General features: G+C 48.8%; 1 protein-coding gene across 1 annotated transcript in view; it reads left to right on the top strand.

The window, feature by feature from the left end:
* Positions 1–25,488, top strand: part of LOC128721489 (homeobox protein Hmx) — a 39,041-nt gene extending 13,553 nt beyond the window's left edge. Inside the window, exons 6-7 of the mRNA XM_053815246.1 lie at positions 2,484–2,671; positions 25,285–25,488. Of these exons, the coding sequence (XP_053671221.1) occupies positions 2,484–2,671; positions 25,285–25,488 (392 nt within the window). The remainder of the gene's footprint in view (positions 1–2,483; positions 2,672–25,284) is intronic.
* The last annotated feature ends 512 nt before the right edge of the window (positions 25,489–26,000 follow it).

The raw sequence follows: 26,000 nt of genomic DNA, 5'->3' as shown, positions 1-26,000 counted from the left end.
TTACGTTTATTTTATAATTATATCCGAGGGTCATGTTTTATGCGTTTCCGTGACACGAAACAATCGTCCACGTACTCGCACCACCGCCATCACTGCCGATTTGATCAGATACTGCGGGCGAAACCACAAAAGGACACCCCATCGAATGACGCGACCGATGGCGCAATAATTCCGCGTGTTCAAGCCCTCCCAAACCCGGCGCGGATTCTCATTATCTTGGCCACCCATTCATATGTCATAGGCATAATTATTTCGCTTTAATTATATTCCATCCTCGCGCGCTATCGGCGCTGGAACCCGATCGCGACCAGAGTGGCACGGAGAGCACTGGAACTGGGGGAGATCCAGCCGGCGGATGTCATTTCCAAATCGCCATTTCGAGAGACAATTTTCCGCGGCCATTTTGCTGGTTCGAGGCCACCGTCGGGGCTGACACCAGCCGGTGGTGGAAAACTCTTGGGGACATTAATTAGAGTTTCATTAGTTTTAGATATTAATTCTCTATTTCGTCCGCCACGCTGTTCCACTGCAACACGCTCCGGCCGGGATCGTCATTTACAATGTATCATTGTCAGTGGGCTGGGTTGGCTGCGAGAGTGAGTGGCTGATGGAGGAACACTGGAACAGGCTCGTCGAGGGGGCTTCTATCACTCCATTCAGCCGCACGGCATACGTTACGCCAGATCGACATCATTTCGGCAATATTCAAATCGGGGTTCGAATATCATTACCATTTAGAAGCTCAAACATGGTGCCACCGATCGATCGTGCGCTTGTTGCGTTGTTCTCGCCTGACAGAGACTTAATAGGACGCTAATAGGATAGCGATAGGGATTGGAAAACGCTTGAATGCTGGAGAAGCGATTGCGATGAATTGCATTGTATTGAATGCATCGAAGTGGGATTTTCTTTACGACCACATCAAGCTGCATAAAAAATATTGATCAACGATGTTTCTCAGCTATTCAAACCCCCACGCAAGGATGAAGATGATTTTCTTTACCATAAAAATCCCATGCTCATGTTCGCGTATTATTTCATCCGGTATTATGTGGCACGATTTTCACGAGCTTTTCCCCTGCGAACCAAGGCCACAACCTAGCTGAGTGTTGCCTATTTCCGGTCGCCAGATGTGACCACTTGGCTCGTGCCCTGTATGCGGTGGAAAAACGTAAACGCGTGGTTCTCTCTAGGCGGCTCGGTACGACCGACCACCGACGGTCTTTCCACAACAGCATCATCATCATCATCATCATCGTCGTCGTCTTTATCCTCATCAAGGCCTACGGCTGCCAAACACGGTGGAGTCGGCTGCCGTCCGCTTATCATCGGTAGAATTCTCTCGTTGTTAGCCAATTTATTTTTGCTTTTCACCCGTGTGCCAAACGTCGCTGCTCGACGGAGCTGACTTTTTTTCCTTTCTCCACCAGCTTTACAAGCGTTTTTTTTTTGTGTTCCCCTATCCGACGGGCCAAAACATACACACGCCCTAAATGACAGACGTGGGGCGCGGATTGCGAGCCGTTGCATATCATTACGCGGCCCGTTTCCGGTGGTGAAAACGCGTGGTGAAAAATGAGATTTAAAGGATTTGCAGGCGGCTTTAATTTAACGATTTTCGCAGACGTTATGCCACTCCCGAGTGTCGTGGCTTTTTTCGCGAACCAAAGGGATTTCCATCCGTCCACGATCCACAGGGTTGCACGGCGAATGTCCTCTCCGATCGATTACGAACGAAAAAAGTGTGGCAAAGATAAAGCCCGGCTTACAAACGCCCGCCAAGGAGGGGCGCGAGTGACGAGTTTTCCCTCCGCTCGAGAGGGACTGCAAAGTAATGATGTGATAAAATAATGTTCATCCCCTGGAAACAGGTGGCATTGGGAGCCGGTCGGCGTCGCTGGGAATAGAAGTGGGCCCGAAAATCATTGCGATTGCGAATGCACAACAAATCACGCCGGAATCGGTAACATTTGCTAATAACTTTTCCACGATACCACGACGCGAAGTACCGAAATTGCACATGTAGACGCACCGCGGGCTGTCATTGTGGCGTGTTGTGGGTCCTTTGGTTTGCTTCATCGTCGCCCGAGATGAAGTTATAAAATGCTCCAAAATATGCCACCCGTAGTGGTGGGCAATAATCTTAAAATACCGAGAAGCTTGTAACGACCTTGCTAACAAGGCGCCCGGGTTGCTTGCGTATGCGGCGCACGTAAACTCCGCCGGTTGGCGCCGTCGGTCGGTGACAGCTGCTTCGATGCCGGCGTGTTGCTGTTCCTGGGCCGGATGCAAACCGCGCATGCTAGATTTTGGGAGCTGGGGAGTTTTTCCTCGGAACGCTCTACCCAGTTCAACCCCAACTGGGTTCGGTTCGGACACACACGTCTAATTATCTTCAATTTCTGGTATTGGCTCTCGACCCGACACTTTTGCTGACATTTTATTTTCCATTTTCATTCTCCTCACCGGTGTTTTCTCCACAGTGTCCGCCAGCCTGTCCCAGTCACACCACGGCCAGGATAAGGACGGCAAGAAGAAACACACCCGGCCAACGTTCAGCGGTCAGCAGATATTTGCCCTCGAGAAGACGTTCGAGCAGACGAAGTACTTGGCCGGTCCGGAGCGGGCCAAGCTGGCGTACGCCCTCGGCATGACCGAGTCACAAGTGAAGGTAGGTGGCTTTTCCGGTGGTTTTCCCCCTTTTTTCGGACATCTATTGCAGCTCATAAAAATCATAACTTGCCTCCCGTGTCCCGGGTCCTGCGTGGTACGCAGCGTACCACCCTTCGCTTACATTGGCCAAAGGAATTCCGGCCGTTTGGCCCTTGTCGCTCGTGAGGCGGCACCCGAGAAGAAGGTAACACATTTTTCTGATGGCGGCCACAACCGCAATCCCTTGCGCAAAAGTGTCTGAACGGAAAGGGATGCTCTTAACCCTTGTCCAAGCGCACTGCCCACCCGTGCGTTTGTGTTTCTAGCGGTTTTGAAATGTTGACTCGATTCGAGTGCGGGTTTCCCACCGCAGCTGCCGGATTTTCAATCACCCAATTTTACAGCCTATAAACCGTACGGTGCGGGCGATAAATCATTGATATTAGATCGGCGGATTGGATTCGGTTTGCTATTACGGTGCTCCGGAGCCCTCCAGCTTGCGCGCGTGTTTTATTGCATGTGAATGTGGTGCCGGTGGTTGAAATCGGGTATCGGAATTTTCATGGCTTACTCTTTTTTTTGTAAGTTTTTTGAAAGCCCCCAAATCATGGTTTAATCCACCGCGGAGTGGACAATCAAATCTGGCCCGTTTGTATTCATTTCCTGTGCTTGATCGATGGAAAATGTTTATTATTTTTATGGCAGAATCTGGACGATGTTAGAGCCGTGTTTTTGGCTGTCCTTTTTTGGAATCTTGCGGATTCTAGTGGACTTAAAAGCAGTGCCTACGCGATTGCTCTAAATGAACACCATAGAAACGGTGTCAGCTCGTACTGCGACCAGTTTTGTTTACCACGTGGGAGTATTTTTATTCGCAAAAAATCACTAAACTTATCCATACCTTAGGGGCACGATTTCATTAGACACGGTGCTTGAATGCTAGAGTCTGAAGCAAAAGTCTTGAGTACGTGTGGTTCGTCGTCGTGTCGGCTGACTAAAGGGGTTGTTCCAAAAGCTATCTGTTCTTCGGCCATTCGAAGGACGATTCTCGCACGGAACCAGAAGATACATTTATAAAAGTGCAGCGTCGAGGGATAAACCCGTACGGGAATCGTTCGATAGCCGGTCGCTGGTGAAGTCGCCGCACTGTCGCAACCAGAACCACAACCATCACCACCTTCACAAAACCACACCACTGTGCCATGGCACGGAAAGGCTCGAAAGGATAATCGATGGGATTTTGATCGTTCCGTCTGGTCCCGTCCGAGGGTCGGTCTGTCGATATACTTTTTGTTCTTCTTCCGAAGAGTCAAACCAACACCCTTGCCGAGTCCTTCGGCGAGGACGAGTGACGCTGTCTGCGGCCGTACGGTGGTCAATTGAATTAAAACCTTCGCTTTCTCTCAAGGCTACCCTAGATGGGGTTTTGGGCCTTTTTTTCGCTTTTGTTCGTGCTCGCTGTGGCCCTTGGCAATCGGTTGAAATCGAAAAGGGATGAAACCGTGCCGTAGCAGCCACTAAGGAAGGGTTCTTCGACACCAACCCCAAGCGCCTAAAAAGGGGATTGTCCTTCCGATTGGCCGGTACGACGACCGGGTCCGTGTTTACAAATTGGGTAATTGGGTGAGGATGTTTTTCAATTGAGGTTTTAGCACCTTTGATTGACAGGCTGAGGCTGAGGCTTTTGGTTTTCCCGTGCCACGCGGGCAAGGGATTGGGCGCATCGGTTACATCGGTGGCGCACAATTTGTACAGCCTTCTCCGGTGGTACAATTTTTGTCAGCCGGTCGGTCGGGTGTTGGACCGGTTCGATTTGTAAGGATTTCTGCAAAATAGGGGATTAGGGTACGCATTACGAGGGATTTTGGGTGGCGAGCGTGCGTAAGGCAGAGTCAAATCACGTGGCCAGGCGAAATCGGTGGCTCGAAATAGATCAAGCCGCATTGGGTCTGAAGATATTGAATATTTGGTGTGTTTGATATGCGAGTGATTTACCATTCGCCGTAGAATGCACCGTTTTTCTACTAAAAAATTCCGCGTTATTTCGTAAAATAAAGTCGAAAGCCCTCGGAGTCGAGTTAAACGCTTTAAATGTGCTTTCTTGAGCAAACGTTGCTGCATATTTCTACCACTCCCCGGAGACGGCGGTAAAAGTATCCCGCAGTGAGAGTCGTCAAAGGACAAGAGAAAAAAAAACAGAACAGAACCAAAACCACTCCAAAGAAAACCCGAAAACAAACAAAACGGCATGTCGAGCGTGGCTCAGGGGCTGGAACGTGGTGCGAAAATAACGAGAATCATCATCCCAACATCGGTCCCGCGACACGTGCTGGGATGAGAAATGAACAAATGAAAATCCTTTGTTCAACCCCTACGTCCACCCACCTTCCCATCCACCCCCAACGAGCGTGGAAAACGCAATGCAAATCTGTCCTCACATGCTCGCACATTGACGGGCTCCGTCGATGGGGTGTTTTGCTCCCGAGGCGGTTGTATCTGCCGCTATATAATCGTGCAATTTCCCTAATTGGGGGGCCGAGCGAAGGAAAAACCCCCACCCATCGCCCCCGCCCCCTGGGGAACACGGGTGTCCTTCGAAGGTTCGAGGTTTCGACGGCGGGCTTAAGACGACGTTTCCTTTTCTTCGAGCAATCGAGGGCAATGAGAGGGTCGACCGGCAACCCTTCCGAACGAAACAGGGCGAACGAAAGGGAGCGCAGGGAAAACGTTTAAACCGTATCATCTTCCCTAAATACCCTCTTAATTTAACTACATGTGTTCCGGCGAAAAACCCGAACCCGTGCGCGAAACGCGCCACTCGTGGGACGGGGAAACTTGTACCCGAGGGTCATGTATGGTGGAAAATCGAGTCTTGTTCGGTGTACGACGGTGCCTTTTCTTGCTGGTGGAAAATGACCCTGCGTCACAGTGTGTGCCGTACGCTAGCTTCCAACGTAGTTGTCGCAGTGGGATCGTTTCGCTCAACGGAACGCCTAAAAAACACGACACGATGTTGTTCAAAGTGTGCGAGCGAGAAGCACGTGTGTGTGCGAGTGTGAGCGAGTAACATCCTTTTTCATAGCCTTCTGAGATCGAACGCTTTCGAGCTTTTGTTCCAGTGTTTAACGCCAAAGTGTTTAAACGAACCTTATGCGCCTTTCAGGATCTTTTCGTCAATTGAACCTTCGTTTTCTTTTTGATCTCGAATTAATTGATCGCAAAATGCAATCTTTAGATCGACGCGGGAATGGCGTGTGGTGTGCTGTTCATTTGCATGCTCACCGGGGCTCCGACCGGGGGCGTTCTAATTAAATTATGAACAGCATACGTGCACCGCAAAGATAATCCCCGTCGATATCCCCACGTACGATCCGGGGGTGGTACGATGGCGTTGAAATACTTTTACCACCCTTCCAGACACTGAAAAAGGGTTTCGCTGCTGCAGGTGGCTTATGGTTTCCAGTTGAAAATTAATTAACGTACACATGTTTTGCTACGATTAAGTGTGCCGATGGTAGCTTGAGGATGATTGTTCTACTTCTGCTATTCCAAGGGACAAAAAGCGGAAAGAAACCGGTGGGATTGCGTATTAAAGAACAACGTTTCGATTGGTACTCGTCGCCTTTGAATGCCACCCCATGCTAGGGAACTGGATCACGGGTATTGCGGGTTTAGCGCTCTCGAAGGGACGAACGCTCGAACTCATTTTTATTCGGCACGGCCAAACACGCTAGGTGTGTCGTGCATTGTGCATCTCTCTGGGTGTTTATTTTTATATCCATTCAGTTACATCCTGACTCCTGACGGTCGCACAAAAGCGCCCAATCCATCAATTTCGGGCCTAACGCTTAGACGTAAGGATAACAGCGTCCATAATTAGTCATTTAGTCGCTTTTTCCGGAAGCAAACCCTAGGGTTGCTCCGGAGCATGATCTGACTCAAAACATAGCTAATCACTTAGTAATGTCCTTGCCGTTTGCGAACGTGACACGAAAAAGGGACATCAAATAGAGTGTGAGCGTGAAGGGATGCGCCAGGGGACGGACCGGATTCCGGTCGCTTTGTGATGCAAATTTCCTCAGCCTAGCTCAGGACCGCCGATGATGCCAAAGTGCGGTAACCACAGCCTGACGCACCGTTCAACCCCTTGCTAGGGGTGCAATGAGATTTGCTACGGTCTATTACGAGGCCAGTCGCGTTTAGCCTGTGGCAGGGGTTGAGAAAAGTCACACTCAATTCCCACCCCTTTGTAGCGTCCAATGCTTGGCACAGGGTGTACCGCGAATCGGTGGCGCGACAAAAGTTTAATAGATTCAATCAAAACGCCATTAAAACCTTCGGTTCCGGAGGTTCTGAAATCGTCGTCGTTGTCGGATATCATTCGCACGAGACGTCACGATAAAACCACCACAGTTGCATGGTTGTGGGATAAAAAATGGATTTCCAAGACACTCCAAAGACTCCTCCGACAGACAGGAGGATGGATTTTGATGGAGTTTCCCCCTTACTTTTGGTGAGCTCAATGTTTTTTTCGGAGTTGACTCGTTTTATTCCAAACGGGAAATGCTAAGCCCAGGCCGGGAATTGTAACAGAGAAGGATTTAATGGCAATTAAAATGATAATTTCGTTACAAGAACAGGGCTTACGCTTCCGGGTCTCCGTTTCTTTCGAAGCTTTGGAATGGAGACCATCGAAAAGGGTTGGCAAAAGGGTTTGCCTCCGCTAGATGCCGGGAGAAAAAGCCATCAGGCCTCAGATCGCATTTATTTCGCAGTACTGAACACACGTTTTACGGATGCTTTTTTAAATCGATGTCACCATGTTTGAAAGCGCGATTTTATGAGGCTCATTTGGCTTTCAATCTTCTGCTGATTGATAATGCCATCCGTGCTTGTAATGAAACGTTTCAGCTCTTGGTTGCATCCTTATCGGACAGACGATGAAATCGAAAGCCAATCGGTGTTTCATCATCCACCTTCTTGGGTGCTTTGAGCTGTTGTTTTAAGCATTTTATGAACGTGCCATAAAAATCATGATGCATTTAGTCAATTAACCTGTTTCCACGCGTCTTCAACTGGGTGGTGATGAAGCACGGTTTGGCGCCAGGTCGAGTGAATCGATCGTTTCGCAGTGCTGCGGTAAGGATGCGGTGATTCTACCGCGAGTCAGCAGCCGATAGGCGATCAAACACTGATGAAACACGACAAATCAATAAGCAAATTAGTCGAGATGGAAAGCGAAAAAACAAAACCCATTAGCGGCTCGATCCGGGGAAGAAAACACCACCATAGGAAGATTATTTATCAGGCTACATCGCGCACTTTCCATCCGATCGATCTCTCTTCGATCTCTGCTTAATCGTCTTGTCGTCGTTCGCCAGCCCTCGCTCGTTCTATGGGTTCATCTTAAAGCGATGCCATAAACTTCGATCGATCGAGGTCTCGACGGGGTAGAGGGCATTTCTTCGACCGAATGGAGCGAGTCGGATGGTGCGGTGATTTTATGGCCATCACCGACGATGATTCTCATCATATATCAATCAAACGCATCCGAAACGATCCGGCCAGTAATGTTGCGTTGTGTGTGATCGTCTGCTCCGTCCATGGACCACGGGAATACATTTTCCAGCAAAATCACCCTTTGCACCGGTCCAGGCTCGCGGCAGCCGTGACCAGGGCGTGCAATAAAAGGCCATAAAGCTCGGACTCGACGCTCGTCGTCCACAGCCAGCACTCGGTGCGATGATAGTGGAAAAATCAATTTGAAACCCGTCATAAATCGACGCTCGTTGAAGTCCCTCGGGGAGAGACCCTCGAGGTGTCCGCGAGACTCCACCGGGACCATCCTTCCCGGGTTCGGTGGCTCATAAACCGGCCTTGAGCGGAGTTTGAGTTGGGTGTTGTAAAAATTCCTCACCAACGTCGGGATCTGGCGGGTCGCAATCCGTTCTGGGCCGGTTGGTTTAAGAAGATTTTAATGTGCCAAAAAGGGAGCTCCGAAGTCCAGGGATGCGTGCTTGGCGATGATTTTACAAGCCACACCAGCGTCCGAGGCTTAGCTCAAGTGCGACAAACATGAAGCACGCCACGGGGACAATCGTGAGGCTGTAAATGTTCATGATCAAAGATATCGTTTCGATGGCAATTCATAAAATCGACTAAACATAAAGCGGCACAAAAATACCGAAAGGCCAAAGGAAAAATCTCCAAACCGGAGGCCCTCTGGGAGGATGTGCTCTCTCGTCAGGGTGGCCACAGGCGAATTCACCCTATCGGTGTAATCCATGTAAACGGAGGGATGGAAATTGCACACGCAAAAAAAGCGATGAAACAAGGCGTAACAAAATACAATGAAAACACAAAAAATGTAGCATCTCTCAGCCCAAGCGATGTCGGGAAGGAAGGAACAGTTTGGTGGAGGGCTTTTTTTTGTCTCTCACCCACCATTCGCAAGGATGCGAGTGTTGGTGAGCGTCTTTTAGTGTTTTGCACTCGGCTTCAGGACAAGAACGAAGAGGCATCCCGACGGCATCATCCCAATTTCTGGATGGCGCTATAAAAATCGGAGAAAATTGAATCAATATCCCATGATAATCTATTACTTTTCTGCTGATAAAGTCGAAATGAAGCGTTACCAATGGCTGTTATCGATTGGTTTTTTCCCGTGCTCGGGGTATATCGGTGTTATCGATCCGTTCGGTACGTGCGGTGCTTCCTATCACTTCCGTTTAGCAGATAATATGCGCAAGAGAAATCATACCGTATGGCTATTTGTTGTCTGTGAGTCTGTGGCTATGAGTCTGAAATCCCTACAGGCAGCTTCGTATTGTCATATTTAAAAGTAGGCCGGAAATGGAACACAATTAAAAGCCACCCTCCAATGTGCAGCTGGACGCCATGCGGTGCGCACATTAGCTTTGGTGTAAAATTGATGAGGTGACGAAATGGCGCTCTCGGATGTTAATTGTAACATATGCCACCAGTGGCTCGATTGGTCGATGGCCGAATAGGTCACCTTTGATACGGCCCGAAACGATAAACTGGAATCGAAATGAAAAGTCGTCAAGGTGCTGCAGGTCCTTGCAGGAAGCGAGAACCATCGATTGAGTCCGATTTGTTTCGAAAGTGACCCTCGTTCCCGGGGGGTGATGTCCTTAATTTACAGCTAAACGAGCCTGATTCCGTCAACATTGGCTGCTTGATAAAGGTCTTTTCTTGGGGGAGAAAGTGCAGCCTGGTGAGTGAAATTATCGCAACGACTTTACAACCTCCCACTCTCATTTCCGAACCGTGTCGCACTTTAAACAAATAATTAAATCCATCCTACCTTTGCATCAGCCCGCAGTGGACAGGGGCTCTTAATTTCGTCCTCAAAAACAGACCGAGTGTTTTAACGATCAATATGCGCACCATAATCAGCTTGTTTATGGGCGACAATGTACGGGCTCTAGGCGCATAAAATTTATTGCCATCGCAGCGAAGTCCCCGGCGGCTTAAGCCTTCTTAAGGGCTGTCAAAAACAATATTGTACGAGCGCGCCATTACGTGCTAATGAATCTCGGAACAGTTCCCTGAAAGTGAGCGTAAAAACACGAAACAATATCAGCGCCAACCTGTCATTCTCGTGCCGTGTCAGGCTTGGGCATGCTTTCGTCGCCATGACTACACAAGACGTCCTAGAAGGCCGAGAAAGAGATGGGTTGTCGAATTGCTGGGTTTTGTTTAACATCTGATGCCACAAACCCCGGCGGGAGTCGGGCAAATATATTCACTTCAATCACTTCAATATTATAATTTGTAAATTGTGTATTAAAACTTTCAATAATTATTTCTCCGGCCCTTCCGGCCGCACCGTGAACGCAGTGGGGATTATTACGACGATTATGTCGGCAGCGGAATGCCCGTTGGGCCCGATATTAATGATGATGCTGAAAATTTGCTGCCTGCGAAGGAGCGGCATAAAATCTTTTGGATAAACTTCCTGCCTCGAGCAGCTGATGGGAGGGAGGTTTTGGGGTGAGATTGTGTGTATGTGTGCGTGTTTGTGTTATTGTCCGTGTGCCGAAGCAACAGCACATGCCTTCCCTTTGCCTTTTAAACTGGGTGCAAAAGTGGGCAACTTTTCGCAGAATAAAAAAAGGAGCAACCGAAACATAACGCTGCGCTAATTCCAGGCAGGATAAAGTGAGAGGCAAAATAATAAAGTAACATTTTTCATCTAACAGCGTGATTTAGTCCGGGCCCTGGGCGGAAGCTTCTCTTTTTCCTTTCCCGTTCCCTTTCACACACAAACACCCAGAACCACTCCAACACAGGTTCACTCCATCTTGGGCCGTTTCTCGGCCGAAACCGGACGACGCATCGGGTATCATCATCATCAAGAGAGGGTGTTTATTGTAACATATGCGTTCATAATCCGGAAATAATTCCACATAAATCTTGAATATTAGAATGCAGAATTCAATTTAAGCCTCGTTAGGCAGCGACTGTGGTAGTCGTTGGGTTTTCGGTAGTCGGTTTTCCGGTTCCATTTCGGATGGGATTTTTGTTTTGAGCTACCGAAACTCCGAGGTGTCTGTTACGATTTTCCTTATTAATCCCGCTTGTCAGACCGAGAGGGAGATTCTCCCGAGAGAGAGAGAGAGAGGAGGGAGGCGATTTTTTCCTGATCAATTTGTGTGCATTTTCATTAGATTGTTTTTTTTTCTTCTGTATCTCCTTCCCCTTCCACCGAAGGGTGTGATTGTGAAAGGATAATAATCGGGGACTTGTTTTAACGTGGGTATCGACGAGCGATCCGTCGCCAGCCCGTACAGCTGCGCATAGCAAATCCATCGAAGTAGGCATAAATTTCCAACACCGACGTTCGACTTTCACCGCGTTGGCTTACTCGAATTATGATTGCATGAATTATTTCGCGATCGTTTTAGTTGTCGTTTTGTTTCGTGTTGTTTCCAGCCCCATGAGAATTCGCTTTAAAAACATTATCAAATCGAGCACACCGGGCTGAGATGGTCATTACATTTTCCGCTCATGATTTAACGATTGTTTTTCCGATCCTCGCTACAATGAGCGCCGGATGCGGGGATTGGATTGGCCACGTCGTTCGGCTTCCGGGCATTCCAATCGAACGGTTCCAATAAAAGCCACACCATCGTGCAGTCGCGTTGCCAGCGAAACCGGCACCGTTGCATCTGTGCGCACTTTGTGTTCCAATGTGTTTCATTCGAAGTACTTTGTAAGCATTTATGTAAATACTTTCGCGTGCCCGGGCGTGGGTGCGCACAAGGGATGGATGGAGATCAATTTAGAAATGGCCACCGTTTGGCAGCGAAAGGGCGATTTCAGGCTGATGGCACTCGCTGTGGTGTGGTGTGGTATGGAGAAAACGAACCAAAGCACGGCTGGAAGCGATCCTTTTGCTGAGCCACCGCGAAAGCATATGCAGCTGGACGGGCTGGCCGTTAAAATCGAAATCATTTCCCCCACGTACCGTTGGCAGGGAAAAGTTGTACAATGTGCCGCCCAACTCAATAAAACGTCCACTTGCGATGCATTCCGATTAGCACACGCGCATGTGTTTGCGTGTGTGTGTGTGTTTACGATACAACTCGCAAACATGCTTCATGGTGTTTGCAGCTGGCATTTCGACGTCTAATAAATTCCCTTCAACGATCGCATCGGATCCGGAGGTTCCGGGGAAAATGGGGCGGAAAAATTGGCTTCGCCCGAAGGACGCGAAAACCCCTCGGTTCGCGGTGTCCAGCTTCGGACCGGCAGCGAAAGGATAAAGAAATGGAGTCACTCATAAATAATGATTAAACTATTTGCCCACGACGGAGATTCACGGCCCATCGGTTGGTGGCTCGAGTCGATCTTTCGAACAACGGTGTTTTGGATCCCGTATTCGAGCACATCCCCTAGGGCTCCGGCTTGGGGCGTTGGGCTGTGTGGGTGTGTTTAATTAAGTAGATGAAAAGGATTCTATTTGCGCGGCGCTCGTTCTATCGTCGCCGAGTGACTTTTGCTCGCGTTCGCCCTTGTTATCGCCCTAATTTCCGATAAATCGTTTTTAATTTATGACATACAAACACACCGATTCCGACCGGGTGTCGTCCTAGCGCGCGTCCATGTGGTCCGTAAGAAAGGGGATGATCAAAAAAAAAAATCGCCCAGAAAATCGCCCGGAAAATCGCAGGGGACGCCCGATTCGCCGTTTGTTTTGTCCGTTCCGTGTCGCCGGCAATGACAACAAACGGCCCCGGATTTTCCCGAGGACGGTCGGTAAGGCTCGTGAAAAATTGACGGCTTACTGCCGCCGACTCCGGCACGAAGTGTGTGTCCTTTTGTAGTAGGGGGTGTGCGTGTGGCGTCGAGTGTGTTGGGCAATTTTCCCTCTCGAGCTTGAGCCAAACATTCGAGGAACCTGTTTCGCGGGAAATGAAGCATTTCCCGGCGAGATGCAAAATGTAACCGATGCTCATCATTGGTCCTCGGGCTCCGCTCGAGATGAGTCGACCGCGCGTTCGCCTGGGGTGCCGTTGGTGCCGGATTTAATTTAGCTAAACGGTTCCTTTATTAAATTGTGCCGGTGCTGGTGAAAGGGCCCTCAGTGTGGGTGAGGGTCGGTCTAATGGCATGGAATGCGTGGAAAGTGCTCTCCCCTGCGCGTTACGAGGGTTGGAAGTGATTTTTCAAGGTTCTTTATCGAATTAGGCGAGCAGTCAATTGAATTAGCCCCCGAGAAGGGTTCGTGGACCTGTGAAAAGGATGCGCTCCGAACGTTCGGATTGTCATTCCATGAATGTGAACCTTGCGATCTTTGTGCCCGTAGCTCGATTCCGTAACGATTTAATTAGGATAAATGAAGCGATCAGCGGAAAGTGCGCTATTTGCGCGGGTGAATGCAATCCTGTGTCATGTGCCAAATGACGTCGCAGGATCCCGATGGTGGGTGGTTTCGGAAAATCAAACCCCGAAAGCCAAGAGAGCCATGATTTATAATTGATAAGACAGCACCGAAACAACCGATCGGCGAGGCTGATTATCGACTCCGAGTTCGTGCTCGAGTCGGGAGTTGATAATGTCGTCTTTTCACCACTCAATCGCCATCGAAGCCATAAATCACTGTGGCCAGTGCAAGAAACCGATGCTGGAAAATGCGCCCGGAGTTGGTTTACTCAATAAAATTTCATCACTATTCAAAGCACTATTGCATCCATCCGTTAGGTCAGCCAGCTAAAGAGCTAGCGCCATTTTTCCGACCAAAGCCCTCGATGGCGCTGGAATCGTACGCGAAAGGACGACCCAAGATCGCTGGAGTCGCGCTGCATTGATTCGGGATGCAGTTGCATTGATGCAGTCGTCGAAACGGTTCATCCGGCGAATCGTACGACCGCTTGACGCAATAATTAGCTTTCCCTCAGCAGATGGGAGGTGGAACTGGGTTTCGGAAAAACGAACGTTCGTTCCGCAGTCCGACTCGACCGTGTGGACACGGGTTTTTGTGAGTTACCCAAACACCAAATGCAAATTCGACGACCGAGAGTTTTCGATGAAATCAAACCCCAGCCCGGCGAAGAATTCAACTCCCACGGTCAGGACTAGGGCTAGGGTCCGATAAAAAGTCACCAAAGACAGACCGACGAGATCATTAGTCGTCATCATTAGGTGAATCGAAACCGCCTGGCCGATGGCTGGGGAAAATTAGCTGGGTCGTGACGTTTCGTCACGGAACGTCCGCTTTTTCCGGGGCATTTTCCCAGCCTGCGTTCTGTGCACGATGGTAGGAAATAATAATCAACCGTATCATCGTCGTCGTCGTCGCTCGTCGTATCTGACGTCGTTTTGTGCTCGGATTTGGCCATTATTTCCACGCTGGTCATCACTCGTTCATGATGGCACATGTGTGTGTGTGTGTGTCTGCACATCCGGTTTCATCGTCGGAGAAGTTCAGAGGCCAAATGGTCCGTCAGTTTCGGGTGGGAAATGTGAATTATTGTTATCAAACGTGGCCACATGCGAACGAGCTGGTGGTGTTTTGTTGTTGTTGTAAATTTACGATGAGAATTATGAGATAAGCTCCAGATTGCATGCATCCTTACAAGTCATTCACCACATTCACCCAGGGTTGGCCCTCGATCTACGCAATTCCCTTCCGAAGGCGTGTGGTCGGGCTCGTTAACACGTGGTAACGTTCGCTAGTTTGAAGCCCTTAGGCACGGGTTTTTGGGAGTTGAAAAAAGCCACCACCCTCTCGGTCGCGTGTCAATGTTGTTATTTTAAAATGCGTTAAACCCCACTCGGCTCGGCTCGGCTAGCAACATGGGAAATGATCTTTAAAGCGGTCTTATCGGTAAGCCATGCGTTGGAAACGTTTCGTACACTACAGATCAGCTTGAGGGACGAAGAAAAAAACAACCACGAAAACAACCATTCGAATAGATGTAGTTAGTGGTGGCGCTGAGGACGATTTATTTGCGAGCTGATAGTCCCGGCTCAATTTGGCACGTCGCTGCGTCTGGGAGGAGGGAAACTGGTTGGAAACCCAAAGAAAAAAAAACAACGATGGACCCTCAACCCACATCCCTTAACGAGGAGCGACGGCAAGGCCCGGCCCGGTTTCGGTTCTGCATATAATATATACATATTTTTGGTTTTAGTTGGCTCGTCGTCGTGCGGAAGAAATTTATCCTAACCATTGGCGGGCACGATTATTATCAACAGGAGGGATAAACTCCGGGCCGAATGCGATAAGCGTCCGTCGGTGGAACCGACATCTCTGGATGGCAATAAAAAGTCAATGTTTTAAAATTGGCTTTTTATGCCGAAGCGGGCTCGGTTTAACGATGGATTTCGAATGGATGGTTTTGGCCATTTTTTCGGGTTCTTTTTGTTCCGCATGCCCAGGCTTCATGTGCCCCAGGAGTGATATCGAACGGTCGGTGAGCGAGGAAAACGGAAGCGCGGTACATTATATTGCGTTTAAAATTGTGCCCACCGTCCTGCCGGAACCGGAAGCGAACGAAACGATGAAGATGACGATGATCTCGAACGCGTCATCGGCCACCGGCGTGTGTTCTGGTGGAAAACTGGAGGAAAAGTTTGTGTCTTTTCAATTACATTTCATCGGTTTTCCAAGGGGGCTTCTTTTCGCCTGGATGGGAACTAATTTTGTTCCACAGGACCACGCGTCTCGGGGGACAACTCGGAATGGACCGGCGACCGGGCTTAATCGTCCTCTGGCGTCCAATGGAGCGGTTTTGGGCGATTGGGAAAGTTTTGCCGCATCATTTCCGCAAGCTGGCAGCGATGGGGAAGAATCGAGCAGCTTTAAATGGACACCCGCGTCTTGGCATGCATTTTCACCGGCAAAACATACTGTTCTTTGTCAGCTCGCTCGCTTCTATTTGGGGTCCATTTAGGGGTTCGAAGCAAATGCCGGGTTCCATCGGTGATGCGAGAATAATATCACGCGTTCGGTGTGAAAAGTGCGCCAAACAAATCGAGCCACAGTCTGCCATCGGAGTCATATTTCTGCCACTAGAGCCTGGCAAATGTCCTTGCCCTGTACGGTTGCCGCTGTTCCTGGAGACAAATTATGTAATTCGACACCAGCTGGTGTATCGGTCCCGGGGTCACCCGGAAAAGTGGCTCGAGCTTTGACGTTTTGCAAATCGTGCTCGGTAAATGATTTTTCCTGCGCACTCGAACAGGTGCGTTTGGTTTTTCTTTCTTCCCTTCTCGTGAGGTGAGCCGTGAAGCCGTGAAATACGCCCAGTTCGCGTATCCTGGCCACCGAAAGCGAATGTGCCGAGTGTTCATCCTTATCACATCATTACGATGCAGGGGGGACCACGAACGAGTCGATATAGCCGCGAGTTTTCCCACCCCTTACATCTCGCGTGGAAATACGTTCATCAATTCGTACGCCTTCGCAGCGGGAGAGAAAAACCGTCCCGTTTCCATTTTGCGCCCGCGCGCGATTTCTTTCTTCCTCGGGCGAGGGAGATGAAAAGCGAAAGAGAGTGAAAAACACACGCGAGTGAGTGAGCGAGATGCAACACGGCAGCCGCCATTCCGTGCGATCGGGCACAGGATTCAGGAAGAATGGCAACGGTCCCCCCTGTCGGCAGGACGTGCCAAGACGGATGTAGACAGGATGTTGTACAAAGGGCCAAATTTGTAAGATTGCGATGTTTTACAAGTGTGAGCACGCGCACACTCGCACCGGAAAGTACGCTCGGATCGAAGGAGGCGCTGGAAACCGTTGCGGATGAGTTGGAAAATCCCTGATGGCAGGAGGCTCTGGTTGCCTGGTGTTGTTTGTTGATGGTAGTTGTGGTGGTGGTTGTGCGCAATCGGGATGGATGATGCGTTCCTGGTGTGAGAAATGGCGAGCTCGTTGGGGATAGAGATAGGCGGGTTGTGACGTTGTTCGAGTCGAGGGGATCGGTTTATTTCCGTGTTATTGGGTGGCAATAAATACGCTCGAGTGGTTGTAAGAGAAAGAGAGAGAGAGAGAGAGAAAGAGTGAATGGAAGCGACATTTCACTTGTCGTTAAATATTTCGCTTCGAATCAGGACGCCATTCAAATGCATCTAAAGTCATCCGTTTGGTTCGATTATTTCGAGATTTTTTCATCCTGTTTCCGTGTGTCCGAGCGAACAAAGAGCTTCAGGATTTCAGGTGAAACTTCAAGGCATCGCGAGTACGACCGCGACTGCGAAATGTAGCCGAGCCAGAGTGGGTTGTTTGGTCGCTAAATTCGCCACCAGTTTGTGGGCTTTGGGCGGTGGATTATTGGTTGCTAATTAGGCCGCAGGTCGCTAGGATCAAACCGCAGGATGTGCTGGTTTCATACACTCCTGTTGAAGCCAAACCTCGAGCTTAAAGATAAACAAAGACTTTTGCATGGGCGCTCCTTGGAGAGGTCCTTCGGAGGGTTCTTCTTCTTCGAAACCACAATCTTGAAATTGGGACTGTCACGGATCTGTCGCCCCCTGAAGAAGCCGGTAGCGCTGACCAGTGGTGACAGGATAGAAGGATGTTTTAATTAAAACCCGTCCAACTGTTCGCTCGCACGCCTCCTTGCGATGGCCTCGACCGGAATGGCGGCATTCGCCCCTGCTTTTATTATCCTCCTTTCGGCAGTCATAATTTGTTTCACGATGGCACCCGATGGCGAAGTGGACTCCGGTTGGAATCCTTTTGCTTTATGAGATACCGAGCTATTCAAGGAGTTAAGATATGGACGAACAAAGGAGAGGAGAAAAAAAACACACCTCCTCAAGCCAACGAGTGGACGATAAAAAAACGACCGTCCGACTGCGTAATGATAGCGGACTCGTAAAAAAGGCGTATCTGGGCGTATAAGAGAAAAGGGGTTATGAAGATTAGTTTTTTTTCGTGTTCCACCGTTGTGGGTATTTTTTTTTTGAGCGCTTACTCTCGAACACATAAGACACGCTTTTTTTCCTTTGTTTGGTGACTGACCGTGAAGGAAGCGGGATGGTTTATCATTTCGAAGCGCCTTCACCATCTCAGGGAATCTTTTTATTTAATTTTCTACTCTTAATCTCATTCGGCACATTTCATAAAACAAAAATCACCATTAGAGCCCACAGTAGGTGGGACGTAAAGATACTGATTTTTTTTGCGTTACATTTGTCGTCATTTTTTACGGCATTACGGAGAGGTCTTTCTACGCGACCGTAATTAAAATTTGAATGATTTCTGAGCCTTTCGGGATGCAGACATGTATACATATTTGAGTACGTTTAAAAATAATAATCGGCGTTGCATTCGTGAAGGACGAAATTAAAATGTTCCAGTTCCTGTTTAAAAACACGTTTCACAGGCTTAACCAGAGTATTTGATTGTCAGTTCTCAAAAAGTGAGATAATATTGGTAGGTAGAGAGGAATTTATCGCATGAAAAAGAGGAACATTGAAATCACGTTCTGCTGAAAGCTGTCGACCATGAGAACATGGGAAAATCGAACGAAATAATCCACGTGGAAGCGTCCGGCAAAAAGAACCATACCACACCAGTGAATTAATCTCTCCATAGTGCCACAAAAGGATGCCAAAGAAAGGACGGAAAAAGCCTCCTCTCCCCAACATGAGCGTGTTATTGCATTGCTGAACGATTTATTCCATCTTGTGGCGCCATGGGAAGTAATCGATTTTTACAATTGCATAATATTGTACACGAGCCAAATTTCTCCTTTCGATTACGAATATGCAAATTGCAATCAACTGCTCACTGGACAGCTAAAAAACGGCACAATAAACGGCCCCAAACAGGAACGGAATGGCAGGTAAAGGAGCAAGCGAAAAGAAGAAGAAGAAAAAAAGCACAAAACGACCCAAAATGGCATCCGGGCGTGTCCGTTCGCATATCGGTGATCGAATAAGTCGTCGTTAATAAAAATGAATAACGATTTAGAAACACCCGGCGAGACACAGGCGAGCGATTGGTGTTGGGCAGCAGGACGACCAGGACCTGCAATAACGCTGCAAGGAGCACGATTCTGAGGGTGGAAAAGAGTGGCTCTCCTTCTTCCCTGCACCTGCACCTCCTCCAGTTGTGGATGGGATCAGAGGAAAACGAACAAAAACGGGTCTTCCCGGGAATGAAGAGCAATAAACCAATTAAAATTCGGTGCATATCTTGATCGAAATTTGCCAGCAGAATAAATTGAAACAGTTGCCCGAGCGTCCCTAATGGGTTTGATGGGTGGCAGGGATAGGGGGACCGCCGGGATCGGGACTGGGACCAGAACTCGGCAGACAGAAGTCATCTATTGCAATGGCCTCCCGAGTGGCTCGTACATAGTCCACCGGGTGAAGAAATAAAACCGCCTCGACTCGGCGCAATGAAAAGGAAGATTTTTCCAAATGGCCCCCTCCGGTCGAGGCTCCGGGTTGGGAAAAATGTGCGCCACTCCTCAACGTATGTGTGTGTGTGAGTATTTTTTTGCGACTCGTGCATTTTATCCTCACATCAGACTGACAACCATTTCCCCATTGGTCATCGCACGGTGTTCCATCGGACGTTTTTCCCCAACTTGAACCCGTGTCCGGTTGGTGACTCGTGGCTCGTATGTACCGCGCATGCATCGCTTTTATGATCCGATAGTGCACGCTGGACGGTTCCGGGATGTTTTCGTTTCTTTTCCTGAGCTTTGGGAGCAAAAAAAAAAGATAAAGGGACACCAAACGGTATCGGCACCGGTGCCACCGCGGGTTAGCATGTTTGCTTTAAATTGATAGCATTCCCTGGAGTGGAAGCGAACGGTGTGCTGGGTTTGGGGCTCTTACCAGTCTACCCAGCCAGAGGGTAGTTCCCCAAGAAGAAATTGCATTCTATTTACGAGCTCGAGCTGTGTCCGAGTGCCGGAAGGGATGCGATGCGAAACGGCAGCAGAATCGTTGGCCAATACGACCAAAAGGGCGCTGTTCGCATTTCAATTGAATCGTCTTTACGATCGCACACGTGTGCCCTTTAGCGCATCGCGAGATAAGCGCGTCCATGTAGCCCATTTTTATTGGTTTGATCTTCATAAACGAGTTCATCGTGATGGGGTTTTGCCGCGTATTAATCACTTCGTGATCGAGCGGCCATCAAATGGTGCAAGTAGTTGAACGAGTAATCAAAGCCATAAGTGGGGGAAAAGCTTTTTCTTTTCGCCCCAGAGTTAATGAGATGGAGATCATTTTTTGTTTCAGTTTTCAATTGCACTCTCTCTCACTCGCTTTCGCTGGCTGGAGACAGCGTGAAACTTAATGAGAAAAATGCTACCATCAGGGTTTAATGGTACTGGCGCAGAAGTCCCACCCAACGCGGCACCTGGCCTCGAAAACATCGGCAACAACCGGCAACAGCAGTTGGAAGGGGCGGAAACACCACAACAAAAAAATATGGAGCGAAATTAATTGTTCCATAATTAAAAGAAAAACATCACGCAAGAGGCGATGTCATATCGTATAAAACAAAACATAAAAAAAGAAACAGACGCGGGTGGGCTCGTTGTCGTGGTGTTGTTTTATGCTTTCCGTGATGATTATGCTTCGGGCCGCCCCCATTCGATGTGGCCACCAACGGTTAATGCATAACTTTGGCAAGTTTGTAGCCTTCAGTCCCGTGGTGGGAAAGAGGCAAAAATCAGAAATAGAACAACGCGCCCGTAATTAATATAACGCCGCCCTCAGGCCGCCTCGTTACGCAGTACAATTGTCTGAATAATGAAACGCAACTTTGTTTTAATTAAACAACCTTCTTTTGTTGTTCTTTTTTTCCATTTGGCACGTGGCATTTCAGGCGTGGCATGGCCTGCTTTGTTGCTACCATTACATTCGATTGCGCTCGTGTTGTGACAAATGTGGCTTTTTTTGTGGGTGTTGGAGAGAGCTTTTGGTTATTGAAATTATGAAATTGGGAACAAGGAAAAAATCCATTCTCAATTCATCTAGCATGGTTGCGGCACGAAGAACGATAAAATCCCTCTACAACCATGGGTGCTTCTTCCCGCGAGCGTTTGTAATCAATTTGTTCAACTTTTATCAGCCCCAACATGAACCCTTTCGCTGTTACATCGCGCGTTCCTCGGCTCCTTCGAGTCCTTTCCAACCTTCGCACAGGAGGCCCATTAATTCCGCCTGACGATTATTAATGAATCTTCATTAATAAACACACATTTAAAAGTAATAATTATGCCTTACAAGCTCCGATCATGTGTCCTTTCTGTCGTTCCGAGATGGAGTTTCTTTCTTTTTTGCAAGACCGCGTCTCATTTGTTCGGTTCCGCGAGTCGACCTATCCACTGAAAGGAAAGGAAATTAATTATATTAGCTTTAATTACGAGCGAGAGGAAACCGATGATCAACTGTGCAGCCAGCCGGCGGGGCGTTTTCTCACAGGTTCGCCCCAACAAGCGGTCTATTTTCCGGATGTATTGTTCTGTTTGGTTGTTTTTCCCGACGCCCAAACTCATCCCGCCAGCTTTCCGTGTGGAGTGGTTCTACGTACACCGGGCAGCAGCAGGTTGGCTCGGTTTAGACACATGTGCTGGTTGGGTTGTCTTTTTCCGTGGACCCGCATTTCGCAGATGGGAATGGGAAATGGAAGATTATATTAATATAAATCAGTGCCCGTTGTGGTGGGGGTGTTAGAACCATTCCTCGGGCTCCATTTCGGGGTTTTGGATTTGCACAGACGGTGCACCATCACGGAGAACGAAGCAGAGAGAGAGAGAGAGAGAAAAAAAGGCGACGTACATATGACGCAGATCCTGGCCGAGATCCGGTGCAGGAGGCCAAATGACCAAACAATCCAACGGCATTCAGCTGGGTTTTTCCGCCAACATCTTTATATTTTTCCAACCTCTCACCCGTCCCAGGCACCGGTATCACGGGCGTAATGTTCTTTGAATGCGAGACTACTATTGCCCCTGGCCACCATCGAACATCGGGCCCACATAATTGCACGTGTTACAGCTAGTAAATTAAAACTCACACCCACTCACAATCACACACACATACACGGGGAAGGTGTGGGCGAGCTCGTAAGGCGTTCAGTGTGACCGGAACACCGGTGCTTGTGCCATTTGCGAGTATTGCATACTAATTAGGTGTGTCTCGGTGACGTCCACTGGCTAGGATCCGGCTGGATGGTCAACCGCAAGCATAAACATCCTTCCCAGGTCTCCGCGTGCTCTGCTAATGGTCATTTACAGCCAACTCCACCAGGTCGGTGGGCGTGAGCCGTGCCAAATTCCCAAGGTGCACGATATAATCTAGATTTAATGGTAGAAAATTAGTAGTGGGCTATGTTGCACCATCGTCCAGGGAATGTCTCGGTCGTGGAGAGAGAGCGAGAAAGAGAGAAAGGATGGGGAATAATTTAGTGGAACCATGGGTTTGGGTGGATAGCTTCCCGAGGCATTTAACGTGCTTTTTTTGCTTTTATTCGTTCGTATCGCTTGAAGCGCGACTCGCAGGACATGCGTCGCAAAGAGACCCTACAATGGCGGATGACGTAGATATGCGAGCGAGATCAAAATAATACGCACCATGCATCGCACTTGATTAAATCATAAAACTGACGGCATCCTCCGGCAGCTGTACCGGCTGCTTTTGGGTGGTTTGGGGATCAGGATCACAGCGTCCTGGGATGGGTCCGAAAAAGGTCCAAGATGCCGCAACATTACTGCACGCGTTGTCCCGTATCTGCCCGGGACGGTTCACTACCGGGACGGTTCACTTCCGGGACGATCAATCACTCACTGCTCCGGGTGGACGGATGGTACAAGCCGCTGTGGTTTATGCCAGTAAGGGTTTAACGCTGCGAGGTCCGGGGTCATAAAAGATGATACGTTCCACTGTACATTGGGTTGCGCGTGTAGATGACGTGAGAGCTGGCTTTAGGCTGGAATGTGTGAAATATTTTCCAGAATTCCACCCGTCAAATAGCGATGGCGCATTGCACGAAGTGACCTCCAACCTTTTGGAAGCCAACGGAACATTGCCTCATCGATGGTGCGCCGGCGAACGTGTTGGATTTAATTAAATTAAGCCATTCGTTCCGGCTGCCTTTTGGGACGGACCATATCGCAACAAGACAACGACAATGACGAGTGAAATAAAATACTGCGCCTTACTACGTTGCAGAGAGGATGCTGGAGAACCGAAGGCACGAATGTAAAGTACTGCTAAAAATTCTTCATGAGTGCGGGGAAACCTTGCACTAGGAAAAAGCTAGGTTATGTGCAAAGGTTGCGCATAAAAATCACTCAACATCGGTGGTGCCTTTCTCCTCCCAATAAACCCCACACACTGGAATTGGAAAAGTACATTTCCACTTTTTACCACCAATAGCCAATGCCGGGCTACAGCAAAATACCATTAATTATTGTTTACTCTGTGTTTAAATTGTAGAAATCCACCCCGATGGCAGACTCACGCCCATCCTCCCATTTCCGGTCGGGGGAACACGTGAACTCATTTGTCGGTTTGTTCATTGAAATCAGTTGCTCTGGACGTGGCTTTTTTCACTCGTTTTTTTATTCGGTCCTGCTCTGCCGTTCGATCTGAGCCACCCCAAAGGGTCCAAACCGCTAATGCCTCGCTGTCAATCGATGAGCCTGACCATTCCGATGCTGCCATTCGTTTCCTCCCTTATAGTCCACCGTTTACTTAATTTCCCGTGGGCGACGCTTCCGAACCGGGCTTTTCACGAAGAATGATTAATTATGCTGCCCCCTTTTTATGCCAACCCCCATCCGCTGGATACACGGCCTTGCATACGCTCCCGTAACCGATACATATGTACGGCAGCTTACGCACCTGCCGCTGGAATCATCGCAGCAGGCTGTGAGCTGAAAACGCGCGGATCAACCCGATTGTCACTGTCATTACGAGCGCTGCTCCTTGTGTCAGCGTCGCTGTGTCATCTGTCAACGGGTTGACCGGGTTTTTCGGGTGGGGGAAAAGGGGAGACGATGACCTCCTCTTGTGGGATAAAATTTATTATTAATGAGCATTTATTTACCCACACGGGTTCGCACACACACGCCGGTTGGACCCCGTTTTGAGGTTATGTTCCTCACGAGAGGGGTTTTTTTATTCATCCCTCGCTTTTGACGTTTTTGTCACTTCACAGGAGCTCGAGCGAGAGAACACCAAAAGCGGCTTATCGGGCGTTTGATCGATGACTGTTGCATCCGTGCAATCTCCGGCTCCATTGCATTCGGCGCATATATGGGGCCGCAACATTCTAGCTAAAACTGATCCTTTCAACACGACGCGGGCGCACTTTTAGTGCAGTTTTTTTTATCGTTTCGATTGACAGATGCTATTTTACCGTGTTTCATGCGCAATCATTCCGCCATTTGCGATCGACAATCATGCAGGTTTGATGATGGTTATTATAAAATTGCTGTTTCTTTTATCTGTGTTATCGGGCTTAATTCCTATCGCACAAAGTGCCATGAAGATGAGCCGTTTTGAGTCGAAATTTTCCCAATTCCAACGGCTCGGGACCATCGTTCAATGAACGTTCTGGTTCACTTTACTGCCGGAATTTGCCCTTCATCGGGCCGACTGGTCGACGGAAGCATCGGTGTTGATCGAAGATTTATGTTACTTTTGCCTTCTCTTGTCGGTTCACGGCAGTAGCACGAGAAGAAAACGAGCTTTTTCTTCACTTTGCTCCTCTTTTCGGCTGCGGCTGCAAATGTTTCGCGCCTGCTCCGGACACGTTAAGCGGATTATCAAAACATGACGCTGATGAGGCCGATAATGATCATTGGACGGGGGAAAGCTTTAAGAAACGGTGCGTCATTGCTACACTTTGGGCATCATGCCCGTCAGGGGCTTCTTGCGGGTGTTTAAGACTTCCGGCAGCATCGTGCCATGGGTGAGCGAGAGAAAAAGAGCTCTGAATGTGAGGGAAATGATCTTGAGGATTGGCGCTTTTTTTCAGTCCTGATCTCGTAAACGGTCTCCGGAAGATTTTTAATTAACGTGTACGAATCATCTGATTGCATCGCAACGATTGCTTGCAAAAATGATCGCAGTTTTGAGTAATGCATTTGGTTTTTCTTTTTTTGTTTGCCTTTCTCCCGCCAGGTGTGGTTCCAGAATCGTCGTACGAAGTGGCGCAAAAAGCACGCGGCCGAAATGGCAACGGCCAAGCGAAAACAGGAGGAACTCGGCGATGGTGACGGGGACTGCAGCGAACCGATGGACTCCGACTCCGAGAGCCTCGATCTAGTCGACACCGGAAGCAGCCAACGGAAGCGCTGCCGAATGGAGGACGAAATGCGCCATTAGCGAGGAGGCAAAACCAGCTCTTCGTAGCCCCGTCGAAGCAGAAGTGGAAGCGGAATTGCAGCGCGAACTAGCGCGTGGAAGTGGAAAATCGAATTTATTACACGTTAGTTTGTTTGCCACACGTGGCGATCGGACACCGGATCCGGCACGGCGGAGGTGATATCCTTTTGAGTTCGGCAGTTCGGCGCGCGTTATGTACATGTATTTGTATGACTGTTCGGTGTGTGCGGGATCGTGCGTGGTGGGTGGGACTGTATGTAAATGTACTTAAAGTGAAACCATAGCTATTCCCGTAGGTCTTTTCCTAAGCACATCCTCCCCATCCACGTGGGGTTTAGTGTACAAAAGTAGAAGTAGTTTTAGAACGCAAGGACAGCCCGGAACGAAGCGGGAATGGCGAATGGAACCGCATGTTTCGCACGTTTACGCGCGTAAAGTAATTAACCAGACGCTGCTTTTTGCGTAGGATAGGGCACATTCCGTACTTTAGGTTTCGTGTAATAATAACGCAA

Source organism: Anopheles nili, chromosome 2 (genome assembly GCF_943737925.1).
Source record: "Anopheles nili chromosome 2, idAnoNiliSN_F5_01, whole genome shotgun sequence".
NCBI lineage: Eukaryota > Metazoa > Arthropoda > Insecta > Diptera > Culicidae > Anopheles > Anopheles nili.
Note: the sequence above shows the minus strand (reverse complement) of the source record. Positions and strands in the feature narration are given on the sequence as shown.